Genomic DNA, 12,605 nt, shown 5'->3' with positions numbered 1-12,605 from the left:
CTTTGCATAAAAACAATTTTTGTGTCTGAAAAAAAGCTTTTTAAAACTTTTGAGAATCTGTAACACAACTGTAGTTGTCATCTCCTCCACTATATTAAGTTACAAGATATCAAAGGCATTCCACCTACATTTATATAGGAGATGGGTGGAGTAGATATCATGATGTTGTCATGTTGACAAAATCTTTCCACAGACAGACAGAGAAACACACACAGTCTCACAAAGTAAAAACTATATCAGCCGTTGCGATGTTGTCACTGCTGAGAAATCCTCAGGTACCTTTCAGAATGAGTGACACTGACTATGTTTACATGCTCAAAATATTCTATTTTTTGCCCTTATTCCAAAAAGGACAATATTCCTACTAAACCATTTACTTGGCTAATTGAAAATGAATATTGCACCAATATTCCTGTTTACATACAGTTGTGCACACTCTGATTAAAGTGCCCTAACATGCTGTTTATTCCGTCAAAATATGGAGAGGTGGAACTCCTCTAGCTGCTTTTGCACCAGCGGCAGCTGTTGGCTGGAGACATTGTGTTTTCTGGTTGATTGTCGGTCCGTCTGTCTGTCCCATTCTCATGAGCAAAAATGCCTAAAGGGAATCTCTTTGAATTTGGCACAAACGTCCACTTGTAATCAATCACTAATCAGAATTTGGTGGTCACAGTTCAAGGTAACATGGCCTCAAGAAGGCTTTGAGGTCTTTTCCTTGGATCTTTGTCCCTCCCACCAGGGATACTTGGAGAGACACAAGGGAAGCATGGAAGGAGAGAGGAATTGAGGAAATATGTTTTTAGAGGAATTAGATACCATTCTCTCTAAAGTGTCACATGAAGCAACATCTGATTCTGATGACAGCGACAGCTTATCATAGCTGGATCAGCCTAATTGGCTTTAACAGCTGTAGAGACATTTGGTGGAGTGTATGTCCGCACACATGTGCACTGTGCTCGTGTTAGTCACAAAGTTTTCACTGCCAGAGCATCACTAGGATATTTTCTCTCTGCCCTACAAACACCTGCACATGAATGACCTGCTTTCTTCAATTTGGTGCACCAGAACAATTTCCGGTTCAAGCAGGGATCAAAGAGAGAGGAAATGACAATTAAGAAACTTGAGATGCACCTTTGGACTCAAGAATGTACTGATCAGAATTTTGTGGTCAAAGGTCAAAGGTCAAGGTCACCATGACCTAACAAAACTGGATTTTGGCCTTAACTCATTAACTAATTGTGACACAATTTCACAGGAATGCCCAATACAATAAAATTATGACATATAATGACTGCGTTTATCCAAAAGGTCAAAGGTCAACTTCACTGTGACATCATAATGTTCTGCAGAAACACTTTTCTGGCCATTACTCATCATCACATTTCAGGAACGGAAGGGGAGATACTTAGTTAGGTACTGAATTGGTGACTCTAATCTTGGGTGCCCACCTTGAAACTGTGCTGATTGTACAGATCTTCTGTGCTGCTGGGTTGGAGATGTGTGTGAAGCGTTCATGTTTTCACAGACATGGTCATAAACTGTAACTGCAATTTGACTGGCTCACAGAGGTGTACAATCGCAAGGCATTCATTCTACTTTAAGAGTTTTCCAATGGTGGTGGACTTGTTCGGCCTCCCTCTTTCGTTCCTTCAACAACCTTTTTGAAAAGGTCAGCGTTGCGATACTTGTGCATATACAACAATATGCTGATATCCATGCCTTTCATATTGTTAAAAAGAAGGTGTGTTTTTAATACAGACCTGAAATCGGGGCTGTTCTTTTGTGCAGATATCTCTACATCTCTACAGACCTGCAAACAGCTCACTAGTTGGCTCGTGTACAACACACACAGTTGACTGTATACAGGCAAGAGGCCACGCGACAGAAAAACCACTCATACCAAATGTACTGTTTACATGTCTAAAGAACAACAGCTCCACAACCCAAACAATACAGGCGTATCCCACATCTTAATCAGAAAATGCTACATTTGGAAAAAGGCCTAATTTACAACATCCAAATGGATTACGCTGTTTACATGACCTGCATGAAATTCAATATATTAAACTTAATGTTGTCACCGTGTGTGATGACACCCAGAACCATCAAAGAAAATGAATGATGGCATCTTAATGTCAGCACTAAATTCAACACATACAGGACACTGGGAGAGTAATGTAGAATATTTGATGCATGAGAAATTAAGAATAAAAAACAAAGAAGACCTTTGCAGGGTGAGTGAGCAGATGTCTCTTTAACTTCAGCACCTTAACAAAGCCGTGACTGAATGATTTACAGCTGTCCATTTTTTTTTTTTTTTTTTTTTTTACCACAATCTTACTATAATGACGAAAACTCTGTCTGTGTCTGTGTGTCTGTTCCATGTTTTTCTCCTCACTGACTTGGTCATGTGAAATTTGGCACAGTGGTAGAGGGTCATGGGAGGATGCAAATGAAGCAATATTACATCAATTGGCCAAAGGGGGGCGCTATAGCAACAGATTGAAATTGCAAACTTTGAATGGGCATATCTCATGCCCCGTATGTCGTAGACACATGAAGGTTTGCAAAGAGATGCCTCTCCTCATGAGGAACACATTTGCCTCAAGAACCCATAACTTCCGGTTATATAGATTTTCCACCATTTTGAATTTTTTGAAAAACACTTCAAATCGATCTCTTCCTAGGAAGTTTGACCGATCTGCATGAAACCCGGTGAACATAATCTAGGGACCAATATCTAAAGTTCCCTCTTGGCAAAAGTTGGAAAACTTACTAAAACTGAGCTTCTCTAAGGCAATGAATATTGCGGAGGGCGTGGCTCATCACATAAAGGTGTATAACATCTCAAGGGTTTCACCCATCACCACGCAACTTTGTAGGCATATGACCACACATAATCTGAGGGGACCCCTCCATTATTGACCCCATCAAACAAAATGCGGGCGCTAGAGAGTTCATTTCTTATCTAGGCCTAACCGCCATATGGATTTTTACTAAACTTGGTAGATATGTAGAACAGGACACCTCAAGGTGACTGGAGAAATTTAACTCTAATTGGCAACTGGGTGGCGCTATAACAACAGAAAAATGCTTGAAAATGGTTAAAATGCGACTGATCACTGTGGCTCCCCCTGTGGCCGAATGTTTGGTTTTTTTTCCAATTTTTGGTACAACTAAGTCATGGTATGGTATGCTGTACATAATCACGGAAACTGTCAGTGTGTCATTCTGTCTGTCTGTCAGTCATCCTACCAGTGCGCCCCACTTTTAAGTCAATGCAACATATAAACACTTTAACTATCTGTCTTTCAATGTGCTACCTCAACTACTAATGTACAGTTTTAGCCCACTAACTATCCCACTATTGGCAATGGTACTACTGTACTTTCAATAAAGCAATCATACTATCAAATTCACAAAAACTCTGTCTGAATACATTGCTCTTCTTAATGTGTTCAGTTGACTATTTAATCTGCAATTTCCTATGACCTGTATCCCAAACACACACCATGTGAAACTGTATGTGAGCAACTGTGCACTCAATGGGTATGGACTAGTTGTTATTATTTGATGTAATGCGATTAGGGCAACATTTAAACATAACAGTTCAAACCTTTAGGACAGGCGAGGTAGTTTGTTTTTTACTTTTAATACACAGAAGCAATGTAAAGGGCTTTACATAAGGTGAAGAAGAAATGCGTTAGAACATTTAAAAACACAACAACAGGACATCCATCCATCCATTTGCTGTAACTGCGTATCCTATTACGGGTTGTGGAAGGGCTGGAGCCGATCCCAGTTGGCACTGGGCGAGAAGCAGGGTACACCCTGGACAGGCCACCAACCTATCAGATGGCTAACAAAAGGACAATACAAAAAAAATTGAAATTGAATAAATAAAATAAGAAAAACTGAAATTTATATAGACTAAAGCAATGGACTAGATAGTGAACCTCTAAATGATCATTACACATGTATTTCGTCTTCTATATTGGGAGACAACTGATTTCATCATGTTGACTTTTGACCCCCTAAAAATGTCGATTCAGAATTTAAATGTCTCTCATCCTTTTTGTTTTCAAGCAGCTTTAAGCTTTGGTGACACATTCATAGAGGTTCTTTCTTATGCTGGAATTGTATCTGAAATCTTTTTTCCTGTTTGCCTGTTACAAAGCAGCTCAGCAGATCTCATGTGAAGTACAGGACTGGAGCCAGCAGAGGCTGCCAGACTACCTGATCTTTTGCATCTCACTCTCTCCCACAGTAACCAGGCTATCTGTCTTTACCCCAAACAGACAAGGCCTACTCTGATGCCGACCTGCAGGGCTCGTCATCGGACAGCGAGGATGAACTGATGGGTCAGTATCAGGAAGCGGTCAGCCGCTCCCAAGGCCTCCGAGGAGGAGCCAAGGCGGCTGCTAATACCAAACACGCAGGAGGCTTCAGCTGGGAGAGCCGGCAGAAGTACAGCCCTCTGACTGCTGATTATGACGGCTACAGCAGTGAAGCCTCGGCTGACGATGGTACGTTCTCTGTCTGTGAAGTGAAATAAAAAAAAACCTGGCATACTTCCCTGCTAGTATTCTAGTGTTCATATAAAGAGATGGTGCAGTTCTGAGGTCAATGCACTCAGAATCATGTTGATTTTTTTTTCATATTCACTTTGATTTTTTTGGTTTATTTCTCCAGAAACATCCACAAAGGATGCCTCGGCAATGAGGAGTTGCACTTGTTTAATAGATTAACAGATATTTCCCCCTATGACTGCAGTAAGCTTGGGCCAATTGCACAGACTCTTCTGCACCTCCAAACCAACACACACACACACACACACACACACACACACACAACGTACTCACTGATATACACTGTCAGTTAATCCAGAGAGGTGATCAAAGCAAAGCTCCCGTTCAGCACACTCTCCGTGGGAGGGTTGTGAAACAGTCAACTGTCTGCATAATCTGTACAGCCGCAGCCTCACACTTTTTTTTTTTTTTTTTTGATGCATCTCTGTTTCCCATCTGCCCGACTCACCATCACACGCCGTTTACCGCGGTGGATGGAAGGCAGGTTTTTCTTTTATTTCAACATAGACCAAGTCACAGGAGAACACCGGCACTGACCTATTTGGATCAGTCTTTCATTTGACAAACACACTTGATTTGCACCCTGAAAGTGAATCAATCATTCAGGGTGTGTAACATATTTGACTTCATATTGACTGCAGTCATTATTGTTATGAATTAATGTGTTTGGGTGGGATTGTACAACAAATCAGAGAAGATACACTCTTTTTTAAAAATCTAGTTCTAAAGGAATAGTTGAACATTTTGGGATTATCCACAACAAATGCTGAGCGTAAGATAAGATGATCAATAGTGCTGTCATGTCTGTATAAGCCAGCAGCCAGTTAGCTTATCGTAGCATTAACAGAGAGCCTGACTCTGTCCACAGGAATCTAAATCTGCCTACGAGCGCCCTTAAAGTTTAAAGCTTTAGAGGTACAGGCTAGCTGTTTTCAGGCTTTATACTATGCTGAGATAACTAGCTGCTGGTTGTAGCTTCTTTATATTTATGGGATATACATGAGAGTGATATCTATCTAAATGTTTAATTTTTGTTCAAAGCACAAATTGTAGTGTGAATCCCAAGATGTCAGACTAGGTCTTTAAAGGAAGAAAATAAGCATGACGGGCCCACAACTCAAACAAAATGAATGATTGTCAGTGAAAGAGTAAGTGATATCTCCAGCCCAGTGTGTCCAATATAAAATGGGGCATTACACGTTTCTGTGAACCACCCATGGGCTGTGTTAGATTAGATGGTTTTTAACAATATGTTGTGACATTTCCAGCAGAATTTGTGGTGACAAAACCTGGTACTTTTTAATGATACGTGGGGACATTTCCAACCGTATTCTTGTGATGCAACCAGGTATTTTTCAATGACACATCGCGAGTGGTGATATAGCCATGTATTTTTAAACGACATGTCAGGACATTTACTGCCGTGTTTGTGGCGACAAAACTAGGTATTTTTAACGTCACACCAGGACATTTCCAGCCATAAGTGGTGACAACACTTGGTATATTTTAACGATACGTGGGGACATTTCCAACCGTATTTGTTGCGATGCAACCAGGTATTTTTCAATGACACATCGTAGTAGCTGTGTTTGTGGTGATATAGCCATGTATTTTTAAACGACATGTTGTGTGTTTGTTGTCAAAAAAGCAGGTATTTTTAAAAGGCATGTCAGGACATTTCCAGCTGTGTTTGTGTAGACGAAACACTGCATGTTTTAACGAGATGTCGTGAAATTTCCAGTCGTGTTTGTAGCAACAAAAGCAGGTAATTTTTCCAACAGGTCTGGACCTTTCAAAATGTGTCTTGGCAAAAAAAAAAAAAAAAAAAAGGAGTGTTTTCTAATGACGTGTTGGGACATTTTCTGCTGAGTTTGTGGCAACCAAACTGTATTTTTTAACTTAGAACATGATGTCTTTCTAACTAGAACAAAATGATTTTTTTTGCCTAAATCTAACCACACACTAACCACAGCATTCACACATAAAATTGAAAATTGACACGTTAAGTTGTCAACATATCTGCTACATATAAATGTCACATATCTGTGGTTTGCAGAAACACACAGTGCCAACATTTATTTTGGCAGTTGGATTTCATATCCTGCAGAACTGTAGCAAATTGAAACATTGCAGTTTTGTTTGGACACATACAAAGATACAAATCTAACACGCTTGTTTTCAACATCCTCCGACAGAAATCAGCCGTGTGATGTCTGACAGTGTCTATCAAAGACAAAAACAATCTAATCTTTGCCAGGGTCCTCAATTGGTGAATCATGTCTGAACCAGCTTTGTGTTATATAAGACAGTGGCTTCCAAGGCAGAGTGTCTGGCTCAATCTATTTAAAGCAATGTTTGAATGTGTAGCTGAGGGATAAATAGCGCATGACATACTTCTGACTCCATTAGTAAAGAAGAAACACACTGAACAAGGTTGTCGTTATGCAAGTGTTGCAGAAGCTGTGTGTCCTCTGATAACCACTAGATGGTCCCTGCCAACCTCAGCCTGGGCTCAGAGGGATGGTACCAGATGGGCTGTGAAGAGATATCATCACATATAGAGATTTTCAGGTCATATTGGTTGCACACACAGAAAAACAGGAATTTGCTTTTGTACTAACAAATTTTCTGTTAAAGCAGACGTGCATCCTGTGGTCAAAATAGAAATACAATCACCTAATTTAATTTCTGTCTCACAGCCACATTGATTCTTCACTTTTAGACGTAAAGAACATGAGTTAATGAGTGATCTTAATCAAGCGGCACTTTCACAAATTACGAATTACTTACAGGGAAAATTAAACCCAAACTTAAGAATATTCTCTGTTAGTTTTGTACATGTTGCCTGCAAATTATTCAAAATAGTCTGTTCAATTTCTATAGATTAACAATCTTTTTGTTTTTTGTTTGAGACCATTTAACCAACATGTTCTTCTCAATTATTTGATTTAAAATGTGCATTATTGCTTGTTTTATTGGCCTTAAAATCCAAGATACTCAGTTAACTATCTATACTACACTATGCATCTATACATCCTCACATTTGTTTTCTCATATTACATCCACATTACCGACGATTATCAAAAATCTCATAGTGTAATCCGAGATATTTGGTAAAATATTGCGATATTTGATTTTCTCCATATTCCCTAGCCCTGCTCCAACAACACGTCTACCGCTTAAGATCAGTTTAATCAGAGACAGATTTTTTTTATTCTTTTGTTAGAATAATATTTATTTATTTTTATTTTTATTTGCATTCACCTCCCTGTAAGAGATTGTTTATCCTGTGGAGCACTTTAAGTCACTTTCCACATGAGCGCTGAATTGTTGATCATCCTTGTGACATTTAATGATAATAATAATGATGGAGATCTTACTGCGATGATGGTTTGCAGGAATGTGATGAATTAGTGGTATTAGTGGTGGTATGGACGCTACTGACGGATGTCAGATGTAACACAGCCAGTAAAATTTCATATTTTTTTTTTTACTGTATTTCTCATTGATGGGTCTACTGAGTAGTGAAGGGGAACAAATAGGGATATGCAACTGTATGTTTAAGGGTGTTTCTACATCCATTTATGGTAAACTCTAGGTGTGGGAATGAGGCTTGTGCCTGTGCACTCAGTGCCACGATGATTGAGATTTATAAAACAGAATCAGATGTAGGCACGGCTTTATGAATCTGACGAAAATAATGCGTATGTGCTTTTATGGACACACACAGTTTAGTCATGAATCTATGCAGAGTTTTATGGATCTGGCCCAGGGTCTTTTGAAAAAATACATGGAGGTGTGACTAGACAGCACACTGTCACTTTTAATTCAATGTATTTCAAAGAAGCAGCTCGTGCTGGATTCGTTTTTGTTTTTCGGTGAAAGTGATCACTGACTTGTTTCTGTATTCAGAGCTCCTTGTTAGACAGAGAGACAGGGATTTGAGTCATAAGTGCCCGACAGCAATAATTTGAAATTTACTTGGTTTATTTATACAACAACATTTTAGCTATGCAAGGTCTTGTGTTTGTTTTTGTGCGAGTCAAATACCCTTAAAGGTTTGTAAGGATTATATCGAATATTAAACGTTGGCTCAGATTATTCCTTTCTGTAAAATAAAAAGAGGGCACTAAGAGAACATATCCATGGAGGGTAATTTACATATGTTTGCAGTTTCTCTAGACTTTTTTTGGATCATCAGATTATCACAATCAGTTAACTTGTAATCCACGACACATTAATTCTATCTGCATCTCAGAGAGGAAGTGGAGCAATAAATCTCTCCATCCATGGCTGCACTTTGGTTTAAAGTACAAGAGGTTTGTTATTTTATTTCCCTCCAAACAGTGAAATATTATCAGAAATGTAGACACTGGTAGCTTCCATGATATAGCTGAGAGAGTACACTTCATTTCAAACAAGCCATCGTAAAAGTTCTGAGACGCCTGTGTTATTTTCTCCCAACTCCCACCGCTGCGTGTATTTGTCTGTGAGTATGAAGAGCTTTATCCTCAGGACATATGTATTAAACATGAGGAGGATTGTGCAGAGGCTGCAAAATCAGGCAGGGCGGGTGCCCCGGTGGCACCGCAGAGCCTCCCAAAATAGGAAGTAAGCAGTGAGAAAGAAATGATCAGAGGTTTGTCTGGACCAACTTCTGCTCTCTTCTCTGAGGTTAGCGTGCTGTCGTGACCGCTCAGTGAAGATACGGTTGCATGGCAACGCATCATACTACTTCTTTCATGACTTATTTCAGTGTCAGTAAAATGATTCAGTCAAACTAGTTCATTACTTTGTCTATTAAGCTATTTTATTTGCCTGATATCAGACGGAATTGTCATCTCATTAAACTTTCTATCTTCAGTTTGACATTGCGTCCACTCTAACTGATTTCAGTGGGGAAGGGGATTCGATTTTCCCTAACCAATCACTAGACACTCATGTACTCACCTGAATCTAACACCATTTTAAGTCCACACTGATAAGTAGTCATGCCAACATACCTGATTTGCCAGAGTTTAAAGACTGAAGTGATGCAAAGTGAAAACAAACTGTTTTGGCTGATATTGAGACATGTCAATTTTGAACAGCCCTGATAGCAGCGTCTCTCCTCCCAGCTGGCCACCAACACAGACATTTTTATTTGGTTGAATTTAGGTTATTACACATCGACCAAAATTTAATGTCAGGACAACGTCTAATGCCATCGTTGATTTGACGTAGAATACTGTGAACAAATGACGTCGAAAATTTTGTTGGTTTTAAGTCGTGTTCTAACCAAATAGTTATAATCTATCTTCTTCCAAACACCTCCTGCCAACATCATATTGATGTAGAATAACAACATTTAGTTAGATGGTATAGAGAGCAAAACCCAACAACTGCAAAATGTCATAATGTTATTGTCCACACAATATGAAATTCTAACATCGTTAGACATTTAAAGTATCGTCAACCTAATTTTCATTCCAAACAAAATTTAACACCTATCTGACACATGAGCTCAACGTCTTTCTGCACGCATTTAAATTATCAAATGGAGCCGGTGAACAGGCTGTTCTCATGGACTGTTGGCACTCTTTTCTCTGAATAGTAATGCACCAATAATTCATGCATAACCTACGTATTGTGAGGGCTGCGATCACGTGACCAATATGCTGGCAGGCATTAAGAAGTAAGAGCCCCTGTATGGTCCAGATAGGAAGCAGGTTGGGTGAACTCAGGACTTTCTCCAGTGTTCAGAACCGCGTGAAGGTGAAGTTTGAATCATTTTAAGTAACTTTATGTTAATTACATACATTTACGTGAAGGGTACAAGGTTATCATTTATGGGCCACTAATTCGTAGGATTTTATACAAGCACTTGTGTTTCGTAGGATATGATAGGAACTGTTGTATGAGGGTACAATGTGGTGAAGCATAGTCATGGTCTGGGTGAGGGGTGGTAGCTGCACCTGCTGTCACCAGCCTTGACATCAACACCAAGCCGCTCACTGGCCCTCTCATACGACGACTGATGTTTTTGGCTTCTTCCCCAGTCGTTCTAGACAAATCTCGATGAGCAGCCCCCTTTTGAAGACATCTTAAGCCTTTTGGGTTAACAAGATATACTCCGTATTAAAATATAGACTGCAGACAAAGGTGCTCTCACAAAAAAAATCAGATGTGTCTCCTCTGATTATTGCAACCCTGCAAGCTCACAATCCATCATCCGACGGAAAGCCATTGAAAGTTATACAATAATGCATTGGCTTATATTTGGAACAGGACACTACACATGATGGTTTAGCTTAGTTTCTCAATGGGAGCAGTAAGGAACTGGTCTTCACTGCCTTTGCCTACGTGCGCCCTTGGAACGCACAGCTTACAAAGCTCCCACAGCATTTCCAGAAACCTTTACGAATAAATATTGGGCGAAGTCTTTAGTGCACTACAGCCAGATTTAGTCCTACTAGTCGAATTTCAACACATCACTCAGTCAAACATCTCCCATATTCCTGCTACTGGTCTGTATGCTAAGCTAAGCTAACTATGTCCTGACATCAGCTCCATGCTTAATGAACCGACACGAGAATGATATCAACTTTCTCATCCTACTCTCGAAAAAGAAGGCGAACATGTGTCCCTAGAATGGACTATATCTTTAAGAGATGAAGCCACTTTATGCACAAGGGAACCACATAGCTGAGATCATTTGCAAACAAGTGTGTTTGTATTTTCCTGGTGCTCAGAGGCACACACAAAGAGGCGCATCTAATAAAACACCTTGTAAATCCATTTTCACAGCATGTACAGCCATGCACAGATCTATATAAAACACCATAATATGTATTACACCTTATTACTTGCTTGAATTGACCTCAGTCAAACATTGCTGTGTTTAAATGAGGCCCATGATACTTTTGTTACAAACATTCATTAGACAGTAGCATTTACATAAAGTGATCTTGGTCGGAGGTAAAACTAGAAGGCATCAGCTGCCCCCCCTCCTTGTAGCCATGTACAGGACAATAAAGAGCTTCTCGGCTCATTTGTCACCTCGGATATTTATACCTGAGTTTCACAGTCAAGATTCACAAAGCAAAAACTGTTTCCACACTTACAGAGGTACAAGAAGGCAAAACAAGGCGACTGGCAGCACAGAGGGGATGAAACTCTGTGAAGGAAGGGTGGGTGAGACGAGAGGAGGAATGGTAACTATCCCAATTAGCGGGCTGGAGAAAAGAGTAGTGCTTTTACACAGCAGCTTCCATCAAATCAACCGCCCCCGGCTCAGCAGGAAAAAAGCTGCTCAAAATGGATTTGCTCCTTTTATCAAGCCCTCCATGACACTTAGTTAAGACTCCTTTGCCTCCATCCTGCCACTGTTATGTGCCACTTTGAGGTGGTGTCTCACTGACATTATTAAGAGTGAAAGTTTCAAGAAGTCGGGAGAAAGCTGGAACAATGAGTTGGAGAGGATTACGTCATCACAGTGTTGGCTTTTTCCAAAAGTTATGGAGACAGAAAAAGAAGAGGGTTTTTTTTCCTCCAAGTTATTTTCTTCTTCATCTTTTGTTTTCTTTTTTTTTTTGTAAGAGACCGGGGTTTAAAGCACTCTTCGCCAGTGTCCCTATGGGAGTATTAGCATCGGCTGCTCAATTTTTTTTGTGAATCCAAATTGGACAAGGGAGGCAGATTTTGAGAATGCAGCTGACAACACTATTCAAGGTTCTTTATAAGTGCCACAGAGACTCTCAGTATAGCCTTATTCTCTGTCCTCCAGGCAAACTGAATCATTTAGAAAGGTGAGAGGCATGAAATCTGTGGCAGATTAAGAAGCATTCAGTTCAGCCCTTTAATGGTGCATATCTGATGTTTTATTTAGGTTGTGCATTCAAAGGATCCCTCTCACAGAGCACATTATGCTCACAAGGATGGGCCGAATGAGCTCCATTTGTCAGAATGAGAATGAAATATATGATAAATTGCACACAACGATGTAGAATTAGATGAACGAAACACATATCAGAAAAT

General features: G+C 39.8%; 1 protein-coding gene and 1 long non-coding RNA gene across 2 annotated transcripts in view; one reads left to right on the top strand and one right to left on the bottom strand.

The window, feature by feature from the left end:
• The window catches only part of syt14a (synaptotagmin XIVa), an 81,884-nt gene that overhangs the window by 45,759 nt on the left and 23,520 nt on the right, over window positions 1-12,605 (top strand). The window contains exon 4 of the mRNA XM_049596273.1: window positions 4,299-4,526. Coding sequence (XP_049452230.1) covers window positions 4,299-4,526 — 228 coding nt within the window. The remainder of the gene's footprint in view (window positions 1-4,298; window positions 4,527-12,605) is intronic.
• LOC125901005 (uncharacterized) overlaps window positions 6,945-12,605 on the bottom strand; it is a 29,193-nt gene continuing 23,532 nt past the window's right edge. The window contains exon 3 of the long non-coding RNA XR_007450916.1: window positions 6,945-7,124. This is a non-coding gene — a long non-coding RNA (uncharacterized LOC125901005). The remainder of the gene's footprint in view (window positions 7,125-12,605) is intronic.

The sequence above is a fragment of the Epinephelus fuscoguttatus genome, linkage group LG14 (assembly GCF_011397635.1).
Source record: "Epinephelus fuscoguttatus linkage group LG14, E.fuscoguttatus.final_Chr_v1".
Taxonomy (NCBI): Eukaryota; Metazoa; Chordata; class Actinopteri; order Perciformes; family Serranidae; genus Epinephelus; species Epinephelus fuscoguttatus.
The sequence above is the reverse complement of the archived record's forward strand: the minus strand, read 5'-3'. Positions and strand labels throughout refer to the sequence as shown.